The sequence below is a fragment of the Drosophila willistoni genome, unplaced genomic scaffold, assembly GCF_018902025.1.
Source record: "Drosophila willistoni isolate 14030-0811.24 unplaced genomic scaffold, UCI_dwil_1.1 Seg776, whole genome shotgun sequence".
Taxonomy (NCBI): Eukaryota; Metazoa; Arthropoda; class Insecta; order Diptera; family Drosophilidae; genus Drosophila; species Drosophila willistoni.
Genome location: NW_025814679.1, coordinates 84177 through 102112, shown reverse-complemented (window position 1 = coordinate 102112; position 17936 = coordinate 84177). Strand labels below are relative to the sequence as shown.

Sequence of the window (17936 nt, the reverse complement as noted above, 5' to 3'; positions counted from 1 at the left end):
TTCCAGCCGTTACATCCCACAGGACTGAATGCACAAAAACGCAGCGCATTTGTATTTTCCAAGAATCATAATTCTTTTTGTCCAACTTTTCGATGTGGTTTAGTCTCTTCGCCCCGCTCAACAGAGTTGTCAGACCCAATTCCACAACTCGGCCATCCTGGTACGCATTCGCCTTGAATGCATCCTGGTCGTCTATGTCACAGGCAGTACGCCTAGGACCATCGCTGAACAATGTATCTTTGACAACGTCGTATGTATCTCTGGTCTTTACCATGGGTAAATGCGGTACGGACCTAAATATTTGGGCTTCAGCTTCAAACCTCCTCCCAGTTTGGTTCTTTTAACAGCTACCAGATAACCGACTTTATATATGGAAGCAGGTCTGCGACGTAAGTTGTAGGTCTTCTTATATTCTTCTTGCAAACGAAGGATCTGCTGCTTCGCTATATTGCGTAGATCATCTCTGTTGTCGTTAAAAATCTGAATCATCTCATCGTGAATTATTTCTTTCAGCTTAAGGTCGTCTTCTGTGTGCATCTTTATACCAATCAGTAGTTCGAGCGGCGTTGAATGTGTGCTTCTGCTGTACGTTGAGTTAATCGTTTGTTGCACTTTGCCGACAAACTTATACCAGTTGCTAGGCTCTTCTATCGAAATCTTAGACAACTCGGATATAATAAGAGCATTAAGGCGTTCGTCTTGTCCGTTCGCTTGTGGAAGACCAGTCGTAACTGCGTGAAGTTCGATATTTTCTGCCTTGCAATACTCTTTAAAGTCGTCAGAAGTAAAAGCAGAACCTCTGTCAGAAAAAATTTGAACTGGATTTTCAAAAATTAAACTTTGTTGTAGTCTTGTGATTACTTCCTTCGTAGATGTCGTTTTCGTCGGGTACAACCAGCAAAATTTTGTAAAGCCATCGATAACTGCAAGAATGTGCTCATACTGCTGGTGAGTTGACTCTAAGGGTCCTAGAAAATGTGGATGTGGAACGTCTGAAAAGGCAGTTCTTCTTTCGGCAGTGGATGCAGTTCTCCTTCTTTTTTACCAAGCTTTCGATTAAGTGTTAGATATGGAATGCAGTATCTTATTTGGTGTTGTATTTTCTCATCTAATTTTGGGATATAATACTCCTTTGCAAGTATTTTTTTCGTCTTTTCAGTGAAAAGTGACCTCTGTCGTGAGCATGTTTAATAATTTTCCGTTACAGAGTAGAGGGAGCTACAATTAGTTCTTCATCATCAACCAAGTTATAAAGTATGCCAGCTTTCATAAAATAGTTGTTATGAGAAGTTTTTTGAGCAAGGATATCGATTATGGCCCTCAATTGGTCGTCTTGTGCTTGGACATTCTTTAATTTACTGTGTATGTAATCTTCTGATATAATCATAACGGGGTAGCGACTATGCGCATCTGCATGAGGTATACGATTTCCTGCACGGTGCTCAACAACAAAATCAAGTTCTTTGATCTCAAGAATCCATCGTGCGACTCTAGTGCACACGTTTTATCCATCGTTTGCAAACGCATTACAATCGCTTATGACTTTAAAATGAATACCTAGAAGGTAAACTCGGAACTTACGAAATGCTTCAACTACCGCCAAAATCTCTAATTCGTAGCTAGTGAATTTTCTTTCCGCTTCAGTCGTCTTTTTGCTCATGTAGTATACAGGGTGCAATTCTTTATCATCGGGTAACTTTTGTAATAAAATTGCTCCGAAGCCATCAATCGATGCGTCTGTATGTAATTCTGTTTCAAACTTGGGGTTAAATATTTGCAAAACAGGTTTCTGCGTTATCAATTCTTTTAGCAAATTAAAAGATTTTATCTGACTCTCGTTGAATATAAATTTTGCATCGTTTTTTAATAAATCAGTAAGAGCCTTGGATATAATCGAAAAATCTGCAATGAACTGCGAAAATAACCAACCAGGCCAAGAAAACTTTAGAGCTGCTTTTGATTCATCGGCATAGGAAATTGTTTTACAGCTTTGGTCTTTGCGTCTGAGATACATATCTTCTGATTCTTTATAGTATGCCTCAAAAATTCTACTTCTCTCTTCAAAAAGCAACATTTCTTTAAGTTAATGACTAATCCATATTCTTCACATCGCTTCAAAACATTTCTCAGATTGAAGACGGCTTCCTCTTCAGTTTTACCAGGGATTATAATGTCGTCGACGTATGGGATAGCCGTACCAGCACGGGTTAAATCACGAAAAATGGCATTAACGTGTCTCTGAAATACCCCAGGGGAGTTCGTCAATCCAAAAGGAACTTTTAAAAACTGGTACAACGAACGAGGTGAATCTTCGACTCTCTTTTTCAACATCTACATGGAAAAGTCCATTCTTTAAATCGATTGTACTGAAAACTGTTGCTCCTTATAGCCGATCCAATTGATCTTCAATAAGAGGTAATGGAAAATGGTCTTTTACCTTGTTAGTTCTTCTGTAGTCAAGCCGGGGAGTGCCAGCGCGTTTTTTTTACTAATACGACCGGACTGCTGATTTCAGACTCGGATTGTTCTATTATTTCATCTTTCAGCCACTGATCGACTTGGTCATCGATTATGCACCGTCCAGCAAAAGCGATTCTGAGTGGTCTCGAATAAATTGGACTATCGTCTTTTAAAACAATACGCATTTCAACATTTGTCGATTTTAACTTTTCCGGCTTACAGTTTTTGGTAAGTTCATTCACTTCACACTTTGTACTTTTCGATGCATTTGAGTCAATGTCAATTTGTACGCCATCACGATTGATTTTTAATTCAGCTTGCTTACAAAAGTCTTCTCCTAAAATCACTTCATGATACCACTAGAAAAACCAAATCAACCTGTTCTTGGCTTACGAAAAGCCTTCCCGTAAACAAACCGATAGGTACCACTCTCTTTTATCTCCAAAACCGAATTTGTGGTTTACACTGATTGCAACTCATTGAAGGCATCACGCAGTAAAATAGACCTAACTTCTAGAGATCATCGTTGGTGGTCCTGTTTACAATCATTTAGTTTCACAATACAATATAGAGAAGGGAAACGTATGGACACGTAGATTTTCTATCTAGAAACCCAGTGCCTCCAACACCATCGTTGGTTTTGGATAAAATACCTGAAAAACGAAAATCGTCTTCTCCTAAAATCACTTCATGATACCACTAGAAAAACCAAATCAAACTGTTCTTGGCTTACGAAAAGCCTTCCCGTAAACAAACCGATAGGTACCACTCTCTTTTTATCTCCGAAACCGAATTTGTGGTTTACACTGATTGCAACTCATTGAAGGCATCACGCAGTAAAATAGACCTAACTTCTAGAGATCATCGTTGGTGGTCCTATTTACAATCATTTAGTTTCACAATACAATATAGAGAAGGGAAACGTATGGCACACGTAGATTTTCTATCTAGAAACCCAGTGCCTCCAACACCATCGTTGGTTTTGGATAAAATACCTGAAAATCGAGTTAGTATAGCGGAAATATCAAACAATTGGCTGTTGGCCGAACAGCAACGGGACCCAGATATTGTTGACGTTGTAAATAAGCTGAAATCCAACGAGCTGCCAGACGATATAGTTAAAACATATGATTTAAGAAAATCATAGGGATGTTGATTCGCAAAATACAAAAAAAAAGTGTAAAACACGAGCTAAAGATAGTAGCACCATAAAATATTTAGCTTCCTACGATTAAAATCGTTTTGACAAGTCAAAGGCTACCGTTATTAGACACTATGTTGGTGATTGTGTCCTTCTTAAAAACGAGGAAAGACACCAAACTAAACGAGACCCAAAATTTAAAGAATCATTTTTGGTAGCTGAAGTTCTAGATGGTAATAGATATATGTTAAAGTCGTTATCCAACAAGCGACTATATAAGTATTGTCATGAAGACATAAGAAAACTTCCAGATGGTATTGTTTCCCAGGAGTTTGATATTGACAGCGAAGGTTTAAGCTTGTCAAGGGGTCAATTGGATCCGTCTAAGTAAGACGAAAAAAAAAATGTAAAATTAATATGGTGAAAAAAAAAAAAAACAAAAGGAAAAAGGTTGTATGAAAGAAATGTTTGCTTGAAAGAAGAATGGTTATCCGTCTGGGAAAGACGATGTTTGGTTACCCGTCTAGGAGAGACGATGGTTCTCCGTCTAGGAAAGACGATGGTTGGTTATCCTTCTAGGAGAGACGATGGTTATTCGTCTATGAGAGACGATGGTTATCCGTCTATGAGAAACGATGGTTATCCGTCTATGAAAGACGATGGTTATCCGTCTATGAGAGACGATGGTTATCCGTCTATGAGACACAAAATGTACTTGATTTAGATATCAAAGTTAAGACCTGTAAAAAAATGATTAATATGGTGACAATATCCTTACCTACACGAGGACGTGTAGTTTGTTAGAATGACCGTGTCATAATGCAAGCACAAGTGCAAAACAAATGTTTTGATCATGGCGTGTGATGCAGAAGAGTATGGTATTTGTTAATAAAATCTAAACAAAAAACAAGAGACAAGAAAACGTTAGAAGATTGCCAGATGGACAGGTACCAAGCGAGTTTGAGATCGATGAGAGTCTGTCTAGAGAAACCGTTGAAAGAGACGGTATGGAAGCTGTTGAAATAGACAGTATGGAAACCGTTGAAAGAGACGGTACTTAAGCTGTTGAAATAGACAGTATGAATGAATTGTTTATTGAGATATACAATTATCGATCGCTGCGTGGTGGTATATGGTCCAAGAGAAGTTGTTGTTGTTGCGATTGATTGTAAAATTGATCATTGATGATGTAAAAATTGAAGATGTAAAAACTGATAATATTATTCGATAAATAATGTAAATTAATTATTATTAGTACGATTATGACTATCATTAGTACAGAAATGGTACTAAATTTGGAAAAGGTTGATTCATAACGATTTAACACTTCGTTAAGTGTATTGACGGTCTGAGTTATACGAGGACGTGTAAAGGTCAGGATGGCCGTGTCGGATAGTGTTGATTAAGTGACTAATAAGTCAAAGCCTACTAGTTAGTTCCAATAGATTGACAGGTGTGTCAGTTATAGCCCTGGTTGAGCATCTAAGCAACCTTAGCAACTAATGTTGAAAGCTGTCTTCAGGTCCTATATAAAGGGGGCTTCGGGCTAGAGAGCTCAGACAACAACCTCCCCGGGAACTAGCCATACAATAAATAATACAAGTGTAATTAAAAAGTCTAAAGTGAATATTATAAATTAAAACATGAGTGAAATAAACAAAAGTCTTGGCGCCCCGACATGTACATTACATAAATTCGGCGCCAAACTAGCGAGCTTGTTTGTCTTGTATACAGTTTTTCAGTTCAACCCTGTTTCTTTATAGGAACAGGCTGCGCTGAAGTGTTCAGGAATTTCAGGTTCCTTTTTCCTTATCCTACTTCTTATTCTATCTCTTAATAAAATCCCCAGCCTTTTTATCTATGTTTTGCTATCAAACATTTTTATTTTCTTTTCATTTCGCTTTATTTTTGTATTCACGGATAGTTGTTTGAGTGACTTGTTCATTAGGAATGCAGATATTTGGAGAATCCGAGTTCTGACCAGTGATATTGCATTTCTTTTAATTACAAAAGAACAAATGTTGCAGCGGATATCAATGAATTGACTGCTTATTCAACTGGAACAGCAGAGATTTGGCTAGGCCCGAATTCTGACCGATTATAAAAAGTGAGTTCAGTTTATGATATCGGTTGAAATTAGTCTTTTCGTTTTGGATTTCATATAGGTGATTAGATCTAGGATGACAAGATTCCTCTATCTCTTCACATATAAATTTCTGAGATTGAACTATCGATTAGTTCAATTCTCCCTCTACATTAGTACCGCACCTATAATTTTGCTCACCCTCACTTTCAAAACAAGGAAGATAATCGTTAATGATAAAATATATGAAAACAAATTAAATAAAGTATATAAAGTAATTTTTGTGGAAAAATAATCAAAATGCCAGTAATTTGGATTAATGAAGAATTGAGTGTGTTACCAGAAGCAGAATGTACAATTTGCTTGAAAGCATTATTAAAAAAAGAAGAGCTTAGGATTACTAAATGTAAACGCGTTTTTTATCAGGAGTGTATAGAAAATTATATACAAGAACATTAGGAATTTAATTTTTGTAAGAAATTATGTCACAGGAAAGATTTAGTTCAATTTATAATGTCAGATCAAGCCGCGGGTCACATGAGTAGTAAAACCAGGAAGACCCATAATACTAGAGCTCAATCACAATGAAGAATGTAACACCTCCGGCTAGTCAGTTAACCGGAAGAACCAAAGAATGGTATTGGCGCTATCGAAAGAACATGACGAAGTTATTTGGGAAGAGTTTTGTATGGATTTAAAACAAGAATACGACGACTTTAAGGATGATGATTTGATTCTTGAAGAAATACGTAACCGAAAACAGAGGAATGGTGAAGCATTTGATGTTTACTATGAAGACGTAATGACATTGGTATCGAGATTCCTAATACCTATGGAGGAAAAAGAACTCGTACATCAGCTACAAAGAAACCTGATTTCGGAAGTACGAAAAGCTTTATTATACGTTCCAATTGAATCGGTATCTTAACTTTGCCAGTTGGTGCACCGCCGAGAGCAATTTCTCCGTGAAGAATCAGAAAACGCATTATGAAGTATGCAAATGTTAGAAAGAATATCGCTTTACTCGAAGCGACAGACGAAAATCCCGAGTAAAAATATCTTTTTATATATCCAACAGGAGTTAAATCCAATTCACGTCAAGGAAAAGAAATACATTTGTTGGAATTGTGACATTGAAGGACACAGATGGGACATGTGCTTAGAAGAGCGCCGCATTTTCTGCTACGAATGTGAAAAGAAAAATGTCTACAAACCGCAATGTGATGTATGCCTATTCCGTTCGAAAAACTCCAATCAGGGCCCATCATTCAGTCGCAATCGAGTGGACCCTCAGTAAATGTCAAGGATAATATAGCGACAAACAACAAAAAACCAGATTTGACACCGTACCGTACCGGTAAGAATCGGTACGAAAAAAATAAAATTCATCCATTTCCTAGACTACCATACCATCAACGGCTGCAAAACTATTTAGCGATTCAAGATAAAATCTTTGCACAGGAGGTTGGAACTTGCCAGTTCATTAGAAGTCGCTCAAGCGAACGTCTGCGTCGCGTTTGAAAGAAAGTAAAAGATGTCCAAAAACGAATAATAGCGTCTATGATTTCTACGCTCCAGTAAAGTTTCTCGAATTTTCTGAGCTTGGTCTATTAGATACTGGAGCCAATATCAGTTGTATCGGATCAGATTTAGCAGCAAAAGACTGGACGAAATATCCCGAATTTTCAACTATTGTTTCAAGTGTGGCCACAGCAGATGGGAAAAGACATGTAGTTACCGGAATAATAAGAACAGAGGTGCAATACGAAAGCAAGCGAAAACCTCTTTCTCTTTTTATTATCCCGCCATTAGCGAAACGAGTTATTTTAGGAATCGATTTCTGGAAATCTTTTGAGTTATGTTCAGAATTTTCATATCGCACATTAGATAAAAATATTCACTCGGAAATTTTTATTAACCCCAGAGCAAGAAAAAAGATTAAATGATGTTTTTCAATTGCTTCCGGATTTTAAACAACAGGGATTAGGCCGAACCCCATGACATAGAGATTAAAGAAGCAACTCCAATCAAACAACGCTTCTATCCTGTGTCGCCAGCGGTTGAAAAGTTAATGTATAATGAAATCGACCGAACGTTGGAATGGGAGTGATCGAGAGAGCCAATAGTCCTTGGAATTAGGAGCATGCGTCTAGCTGTGAAACCCGGTAAAGTGCGATTATATTTGGATGCAAGAAAAATAAATGAAGTCACCAGTGTCGCCAGCGGTTGAAAAGTTAATGTATAATTAAATCGACCGAACGTTGGAAATGGGAGTGATCGAGAGAGCCAATAGTCCTTGGAATTAGGAGCATGCGTCTAGTTGTGAAACCCGGTAAAGTGCGATTATATTTTGATGCAAGAAAAATAAATGAAGTCACCAAAAAGGACGCACATCCGCTGCAAAGCATAGATGGAATTTTTGCGCGACTGCCCAAGGCAAACTCGCGAGATGGGCCATGAAGCTGCAAGGTTATAAGTTTGAAGTAAGTCACCGACGAGGTCAAGATAATGTTGTACCCGATGCCTTGTCCAGAATGTTTTCAGAGGATTTGTGTGCTTTGGATCCCACAAAGTTTGTCAAAAAAAGTTATAAAACGAGCTCATGAATTCACGGTATCTGCACATGGCGGAATGGAAAAAACTTTGGAGCTCATACGTCGGACATTCTTTTGGCCTGGTATGGTGGTAACGGTGCCTGATTATATACAAAACTGTGAGACGTGCAAGTCAACGAAAGCACCTAACCAAATCTTAAAGCCACCAATGGGTAAGCCCGCAGTATCAGAGAGACCTTTTCAGCGATTATATTTTGATCTTTTGGGACCATATCCGAGAAGTAAACGTGGTCATATCGGACTCCTGATAGTAGTTGATCATTTATCCAAGTATCATTGGCTTCAAACGCTTAAATTTTTTAATAGCAATGTGATTCAAGAGTACCTGCAGGATAATATATTCTTTAGATACCGAGTTCCCGAGATATTGGTTAGCGAAAACAGAACACAATTCAAGGCAAGCGAATTTAATGCATGGTTAACGACATTGGATATAAAACACATATATACAGCAGTTTATTCCCCACATTCGAATGCCTCTGAGAGGGTAAACAGATCTATCATTGCAGCAATCCGCGCCTTTCTCAAAGAGGACCAGCGCGAATGGGATCTACACATACCTTCTATAAATTGTGCACTAAGGAATTCGTATCATCAGAGTATAGGATGCTTTCCTTTCCACGCTGTGATTGGTTTTGACATGGCCACACATGGTTCCCAATACACTCTTCTCGAAAAGATAAACATGCTAAATGAATCGAATAACGTGTTGCGAAAGGACGATTAGTTAGCATCACGTCGTAATTTACTCAAGAGGAATATAGGACAGGCAGCGGACCAGAATGCAAAGGTATATAATTTGAGAACCAAGGAGGTTCATTTAAAGGTATGACAAGAAGTCTTTAGACGTAATTTTGGACAGAGTAATTTTCAAAAAGGTGTTAGTGCTAAGCTCAACTTGTTGTGACTAAAGTCTCGAGTTCGAGAGACATTGGGAAAATGTTATTATGTGTAAGAGGATTTAAATGGCAAACTGCTAGGAACCTATCATCACTAACCATAGAACACATAGATGGGACAAACTCATGATTTTTTGATTGCAAACGCTAGCCTAGTCATGGAACCCCAGAGAACTTCGGGAATACCCGAACGTTCGTAATCTCAATGAGAGCGTAAAGTAGGGAGAGGGCGAAGCAGCTACGAAAATAATTTAGTCTAGCACAGACTACAGAAGGCATGAGGGGCATATCCTATTCGCATTGTCGCTGTTTTGTCGAAAGTTAAAAATTTAGGTCGAGGGAGCTGTTGAAATGCGATGTTGTACAACTTCACGTCACACACACACTACGAAGCCTGAGCATGTACCGACGAGTGTACACATACATAGACAGAACGAAATCACAAGCGACATAGGCCTGCCTTCGTCGTTCTGTAGTCTGTGCTAGACTAAATTATTTTCGTAGCTGCTTGGCCCTCTCCCCACTTTACGCTCTCATTGAGAGTATGAACGTTCGGGTTTTCCCGAAGTTCTCTGGGGTTCCATGACTAGGCTAGCGTTTGCAATGAGTTTGTCCCATCTATGTGTTCTATGGTTAGTGCTATCATGCTAAGGACATTAGGCAGTAACTGTCTTTTTTCAGGTTACTCCGAAGCAAGGTCTAGTGGTTGTAGTGCCCAGTTTCTGCCGTTAGATTTATTTTTAAATTTTAAGGCGTTAGTTTGCATTTCAGTAAGTGGTGGGTAATTGTGTCGCTAAAAATGATCAGCTGAGCTTAGAAGTACGATAGTTCTACTAGTGCAACCCTAGCAAAGTGGCATCATACGCGATCGCATGCATTGGTCACACTCTTTTCTGACCATGGCCATGGCTAGACGCCTAAACCACGATGGTCATCCAGAAAAAAAATATAAAAATTTTAAATCTGAAATTTTCTCGGCCATCAAGCCGAATTAATAACTTAATACAAATCTGGAGCATATAGGACAACTATAAATATAAAGTTTTGTGAATCTTATTAACGTAAGTTAATTTTTGTGGATGTTTAAATCTTTGGAAGTTTCTAATAAGTTCTTTTGGAAATTTAGCCGCAATCAAATTGAATGTTGAAAGCCTAAGCAAGGAATTTCAAATTTGAATTCTGAGAATTTGCCAGGGATAATTTTTGAGACACCGTGGGCTCAAAAGCTGCACACCGTGAAGGGCACAGAGAATTTCGACAAAGTCAACTAGCTTGGAATAGCCCCCCGAATTGAATACGGGCTGAGAAAGTTTCTTCGCTGCGGATTGAGAGTCTCTTAGACCGAATTTGTTGCATAGGAATGCCAGTCGCTTGGTTTAACCTAACATTTTATTCCTAAGCATCATCCAGCAGACGACGAAGGCTTTCGACGGATCGGACGGATGGGTAAGTCCTAAGTTCTTGACATAATTCATGGTCGTTCTGGTATTTCCCTGTTTTTATGTAAAAATAAAGCGAGTTCAGTGTCAAATAATCAACAAATAAGAAAAAACTCTCTCAAGTACAGTAAAGCTTAAAGAAAATATCAAAGAAAAAGAGAGAAAATGGCCAATCATTGTTGAAAAATTAAAACGTTATTATATCACATATCGCAATTTAAGTTGGAGACTTCCAAATTCCAATTGACATTTTTATTTGATATATAATCCACCTTACAATTTAGATACAACAAAACAAAACATATTATCCCCAATTTGGCTTTTGGATGCCTGAAATGATCGAATTATTTAATTATAAGAATCATCATTTTAGTTTAGTCAACTCGGATTACGTGTCCGACTTATTGAACTATTTTGGTATTCCGTAACCCTTGTGAATAAATATAATTTTTGTAATGTTTGAGTAAAAGTTGTATAATCTTCCTTGTAGCGAAATGTGAGCAGTGAGCTGAATTTGTGTTGGGATTTTCCGGAATCTTGCGACAGGAAAATCTTTGGTTGGGTGGATTTGATTTAATATACTGTTTATACTGTTTGTTTATAGTTCTTTTGGTTAAGTAATTGTGTAATATTCGTGCTCTAGGGACTTTGTTTTATTTTATGTACTACGGGTGTATTGAGTATTGCTGGTCCAAAGAACCCCCCAAAGACTGTTTGCTAGCCGACAGCCAGAAGTCCCTCCCGGACAAAACTTTTCGATACATTAAGCCCGTAGATGTGTTGGCTTTGGCCTAATTTGTGGTACTCTTGCACATCATAACATCTGATGATTAGGGACTGCGAGAGAGACTACCTATATAGGCTGAACCTGACCTCTTCTTGGAAGAAGAAAATTCTTTGATTAAGAGCGGATGTACATGATCTGGATTCATTGCGGATCGGGTACATTACATAAAATTTCGCGACCAATAGGATTCATAGGATTCAGACTGAGCTGAAGTGATCAAAAATTTCAGGTTCCTTTTTCCTTCTCCTACTTCTTATTCTATCTCTTAAGATTTTGTACTTTTTGTATTCGCGGATAGTTTGAGTGACTTATTCATTAGGAATGCATGAATCGGCGAATATAGTTAGAAACATATACAAACTCTACAATATAGTAACGGACGTTGTTATAGGCTCTGTTTTTCTTGAAATTCATCAATTTTGATTGTTTCGATTTTACGACCAGAAAGCATAATAGTCTTGTGATTTTGTTAATTTCTTTTAATTACAATAGAACAAATGTTTCAGCTGATATCAATGAATTGACTGCTTATTCATCTGGAACTGCAGAGATTTGGCTAGCCCCGAATTCTGACCGATAATACAAAGTGAGATCAGTTTATGATATTGGTTGAGATTAGTCTTTTCGTTTTAGATTTGATCGAGATGATTAGGTATGGGACGACAAGATTTCTCTATCCCTTCACATATAAATTTCTGAGATTGAACTATCGATTAGATCAATTCTCCCTCTACATTAGTACCGCACCTATAATTTTGCTCACCCTCACTTTCAAAACAAGGAAGATAATAGTTATTTGATAAAATATTTTAAAACAAATTAAATAAAGTACCTGAAGTAATTTTTGTTGAAAAATAATCAAAATGCCATAACGAAGAATTGAGTGTGTTACCAGAAGCAGAATGTACAATTTGCTTGAAAGCATTATTAGAAACAGAAGAGCTTAGGATTACTAGATGTAAACGCTTTTTTTATCAGGAGTGTATTGAAAATTATATACATGTGGGGATGGTATGGTAATGCTGTAATGCCAGACCTACTCCCGAAGCAGCTGATCGACGAGGTGCCAATGAAGAGAGAAGACGAGGTGGCAAGGCAGAGTTGAAAACGAGGAGTCTAGAAAAAACGACGAACGACGAAAAACCTATTGTTCCGTTATTAATTACCTAATTTAATAAATAATCTACTTAATATAACAACTATTCTAACCTTACTTAAACGAAGAAAAATATAACGGTTCAAATGATGTGAAAAAATAGCAAGAAGTGCTAAAACGACGAATAAGATGGACAAATTTATGTAAAAGTAATTTTCATTAATTAAAGTGAGATCTGAAAGACAAAAAACAAAAGTGTTTTAACGCAGTTCTAAGAATTTGTCAAACGTTTAAAATACACACATATAAGAGTGACGCTACCAATACAGACATACAAAAGTGAACATGGCAAAGCTCGCAGACTTCGGTGCTGTAAATGAAAAACTATGCAATTAAAATGTCATATATTGCCGATGAACTTTCTGATAATGACTTAGCTGTAATATGTAATATGCTACATTTACACCATAATGAGAGCGACCTGCCTAACTTTATATTTTGTAATTTGCAAAAGGGAAATTTACTGCGTGATGCTGATTTTAATGCCGCGAATGACGAAGTCTCTGACGAAACCGAAAACGAAGATGATAATAATGACGTTGACGATAATGATGCACAAGAAGAAAGACACAAAAACAACCCTTCAGTAGCCAGTGTTCCATTTCAAAGCGTTCCGATTCAAAGTGTTCCAAGATTTGCTTTAAATTTGTATGATGTGGAAGACTCTATTAGATCGTTTAATGGTGAAGATACCCTTTCCATTGAAGTGTGGATTAATGAATTCGAAGATCTTGCAAAGCTAATGTATTGGAATGATTTACAAATGTTTATATTCGCAAAACGGTCATTAAAGGGATTAGCAAAGCTTTTTGTTGCGAGCGAACGAGGTATTTCTAACTGGTTGAAATTAAAAAAGGCGCTACTCAATGAATTTAAATCGACGACAAACAGTGTCCAATTGCATAAAATGATTACAGATCGGAAAATTAGAAAGAACGAGAATTTACAAGAATATTTTTTGCTGATGAAAGAGTTATCCACGCGCGGAAATATCGAAGAGTCTGCATTGATCCAGTATGTTATTGATGGTATTGACGACAGTGGTACGAACAAATCAATGTTGTATGGAGCTAAAAACACAAAAGACTTTAAAGACAAATTGAAATGCTACGAAATAATGCGGGAGAAATCTAAGAGTGAGAATAAGAATAAGAATCGCAATTCTCAGCCAAAGCAAGTTCGAAGTGTAAATAAAGAAATCAAATGTTTCAATTGTGGTCTTAGAGGTCATACAACCGCTGACTGTGACGATAAAAACAGAGGTAAAAAGTGTTTTGAATGCAACATGTTTGGCCATATTGGCAAAGATTGTCCCAAGAAATGGGAAAAACGCGAAGTGAGTAATACACGAAAACTAAACACATCAACCTCACGTATGTATAAAGAGATAACAATCGACGGTTTAAAGATGAATGCTTTTATTGACACTGGAAGTAAATACAATCTTATGTCCGAAAAGATTTATAAAAGAATAAAACAGTCAAAGCTATGTGAGTGCAACAAATTTTTAATCGGGTTCGGTAATGGCGACCCGGTCAAAGCCATCGGTTCAATCGAAAAACTATTCGTAATTGACGGTCAAGAATTCAAATCACTACTTCTAGTAATCGAAGAACAATTTCTTGATGAAGACTTGCTGTTAGGCGAAGAATTTTGTAAAATTGCGGAAGTAAAAATAAATCGTGACGGGATAATTGTAAGAAAGAGTGACAGTATCGAGCTTGAAACAGAAATTTCGGATCACAACGGACGCACAAAGGAAGTTTACAAGCTACGAACTGGAGATACTAGCCGTTATTGAAGCTCTCAACAAATTCCGAGTCTACTTATTTGGCATCCGCTTCAAACTCGTAAGCGACTGCAATGCTTTCACCAAAACCATGGAAAAACGAGACGTTGGCACACGAGTGGCCCGATGGATACTGATGCTGCAAGAATTTGACTTCGAGGTGGAGCATCGAGAAGGAACACGTATTCGGCATGCTGACGCCTTAAGCCGAAATCCAGTAATGTTAATCACCGAGGGAAGCGCAATCAGCAAACTAAAGTATCTTCAAGAACAAGACGACGAGATAAAAGCAATTATCGACATTCTATCTGAAAAAGCATCACAAAATGATTACTTTATGAAAGCTGGTCTCTTATGTAAGCTGGTGAACGACGTTGAACCAACATCATTTCAGCGTGATCTTATCAAAGAAGCTCATGAGAGAGGACATTTTTCTGTTAGGAAGACGAAAGACAATTGCGAAAGAATATTATATACCGAAACTTGAGGCCAAAGTTGAACGACATATTAGGTGCTGCATCCCGTGTATTATCTCAAACCGCAAACAAGGAAAAAAGGAGGGACTGTTAAATCCATTGCCTAAGGAAGAAGAACCACTGCAAACATTCCACATTGATTTTTTGGGTCCGCTTGAATCTACTGACAAGAGATACAAACTCATCCTAGCTGTTATAGATGCAAATACTGCTGGTTATATACGACTAAGACGACATCCGCCCAAGAAGTTATATCGAGATTGCAAGCACAAAGTCTCACATTTTGAAACCCAGTCCAGATTATTACAGATAGAGGATCTGCTTTCACATCAGAAGACTTTAAGGAGTCAGAGAATATACTTCACCACGCTGTTACTACCGGACTGCCTAGAGCAAATGGGCAAGTAGAGACTCAATGCTATTATTATATCTGTTTTTTATCCAAGCTTTCTGTTGATGACCCGAGCAAATGGTACAAGTTTGTTGGAAGAGTTCAGCAAACAATAAATTCAACTCACTGTAGAAGCACAAATATTACGCCATTCGAGTTATTAGTCGGTCAAAATGCGTTCGAAGTTTGATATCCAATTGAAGCAAATTATTGATGAGGAAATGATAGCTATGTTTAACGAAAAAAGAGATGATCTAAGGAAGCATGCGAAGCAGCAAATCATAAATCTACAAGAGGAAAACAAGAACACTTATAATCTACGACGAAAACATGCATCAATTTATAAAGCAGGCGATCTTGTTGCAATTAAACGTACTCAATTCGGAGGTGGACTGAAGTTAAAGCCAAAGTATTTAGATGGTCCGAAAAATACGACTACTTGTGCCGAATATATGAAGAAATGGATCCCTTATGTAGACGATGATGAAGATATTGTTGATAACTAAGAAAACTTACGAAAGGAAAGGACAATGCTGTTAACGATGATAAATACAATGATGAAAATGATGATTACAACGACGTTAATGATGACTACTCCGAAGATGACGATAATGATGATTACAACGATGATAATGAGAATGACGATTACGAAGATGATGACGACGATGCTGAAAACCAATGATGACCACCATGAAGGCGATGCAGAAAACCACGAATTTAATGATGACACCTCTAACGACGAAACAGACGACTCCAAAACTAGAGCGATGAAGACGACGAAAATGAAGATGACTCCAAAGCCGATGATGACGACTTTGAAGACGACGACGACGCATTTGGGGCAAATGCATTTAAGGATGGCCGATCTGTGGGGATGGTATGGTAACGCTGTAAGGCCAGACCTACTCCCGAAGCAGCTGATCGATGAGGTGGCAATGAAGAGAGAAGACGAGGTGGCAAGGCAGAGTTGAAAACGAGGAGTCTAGAAAAAACGACGAACGACGAACGACGCGTGTGTAAATGAGTCAATACATATTATTAATTACCTAATTTAATAAATAATCTACTTAATATAATAACTATTCTAATTCTTGTGGGCACCAATCCCACATACAAGAACATTAGGAATTGTAAGATTCCAATTATTTAAAGTCTGTTAAATACTCATGCATATATCGATTGTTAGTAATAAGTATCGATTGTCAGTAATAAGTATCGATTGTTGGCGATAAGTCCTCGATAGGTTGAGAGACGGCGTCTCTCTTCTCTTCCGGCGATGCAACGAGCAAGTTGCATCTGCGCAAAACCCAAAGATTAAATCCGACCAATACAAACTAATCTTTATCCTTTTTACTTAATAAAAAAAAAAAAAAACAAAAAAAAAAAAAAAAAAAATGTAAGATTCCAATTATTTAAAGTCTGTTAAATACTCATGCATATATCGATTGTTAGTAATAAGTATCGATTGTCAGTAATAAGTATCGATTGTTGGCGATAAGTCCTCGATAGGTTGAGAGACAGCGTCTCTCTTCTCTTCCGGCGATGCAACGAGCAAGTTGCATCTGCGCAAAACCCAAAGATTAAATCCGACCAATACAAACTAATCTTTATCCTTTTTACTTAATAAATAGGTGTTTACAACTCAGAAGTGGGATGACCACCCGAAAGGATACATATTTCGGGCCAACTGCCGCCACACTCGCCCCTGCCGGGCCAACTGCTGAGATACTCGCCTCTGCCGGGCCCGCTGCTGCTGGGCCAACTGCCGCCATACGAGCCCCTGCCGGGCTAACTGATGCCACATTCGCCCCTGCCGGGCCAACTGCCGCCACACTCGCCCCTGCCGGGCCAACTGCTGATATACTCGCCTCTGCCGGGCCCGCTGCTGCTGGGCCAACTGCCGCCATACGAGCCCCTGCCGGGCTAACTGATGCCACATTCGCCCCTGCCGGGCCCGCCGCTGGTGGGCCAACCGCTGACATACTCGCCCCTGCCGAGCCCGCCGACGCTGGGCCAACTGCTGATATACTCGCCCCTGCCGGGCCCGCCACCGCTGGGTCAACTGCTGATATACTCGCCTCTGCCGGGCCCGCCGCTGCTGGGCCAACTGCCGCCATACGAGCCCCTGCTGGGCTAACTGATACCACATTCGCCCCTGCCGGGCCCGCCGCCGCTGGGCCAACTGCTGCCATACTCGCTCCTGCTGTGCCAACTGCCGTCATACTCGCCCCTGCCGGCCCCGCTGCGGCTATATTCGCCACTGCTGTACCCGCTGCCACTGCTGTACCCGCTGCCACTGCTGTACCCGCCGCCGCTGCCACTGCTGTACCCGCTGCCACTGCTGTACCCACCACCGCTGCCACTGCTGTACCCGCCGCCGCTGCCACTGCTGTACCCGCCGCCGCTGCCACTGCTGTACCCGCTGCCACTGCTGTACCCACCACCGCTGCCACTGCTGTACCCACCGCCGCTGCCACCGCTGTACCCGCCGCCGCTGCTGTCGCATCCATTACGGTACCTGCCGCCGCTGCCACTGCTGCACCCGCTGCCACTGCTGTACCCACCGCCGCTGCACCCGCTGCCACTGCTGTAACCACCGCCGCTGCACCCGCTGCCACTGCTGTACCCGCCGACTATATGTCTGCCATGCGGGCTGCGGCCTCGCTCGCCGCCCCCGCCACTGGTCCCGACGCGGACCCA

At 39.4% G+C, this 17936-nt stretch overlaps 1 protein-coding gene across 1 annotated transcript; it reads left to right on the top strand.

Moving 5' to 3' along the window:
- The first annotated feature begins 1402 nt into the window (after positions 1–1402).
- LOC124461963 (calsequestrin-2-like) lies at positions 1403–15918 on the top strand. The gene is made up of 3 exons (XM_047013363.1): positions 1403–1493; positions 6943–7041; positions 15758–15918. Exons 1-3 carry the CDS (start codon positions 1403–1405, stop codon positions 15916–15918), a joined length of 351 nt encoding a protein of 116 aa, XP_046869319.1.
- Positions 15919–17936: the final 2018 nt, after the last annotated feature.

Excerpts from the sequence above, each read along its gene's own strand:
- LOC124461963 (XM_047013363.1), top strand. The coding sequence starts at position 1,403 with ATGCGCATCTGCATGAGGTATACGATTTCCTGCACGGTGCTCAACAAC. Across the intron at positions 1,494-6,942 it reads GAATCCATCGTGCGACTCTA|GGCCCATCATTCAGTCGCAA; the intron begins GTGCACACGTTT and ends AACTCCAATCAG. Across the intron at positions 7,042-15,757 it reads TTTGACACCGTACCGTACCG|GAAAGGACAATGCTGTTAAC; the intron begins GTAAGAATCGGT and ends AACTTACGAAAG.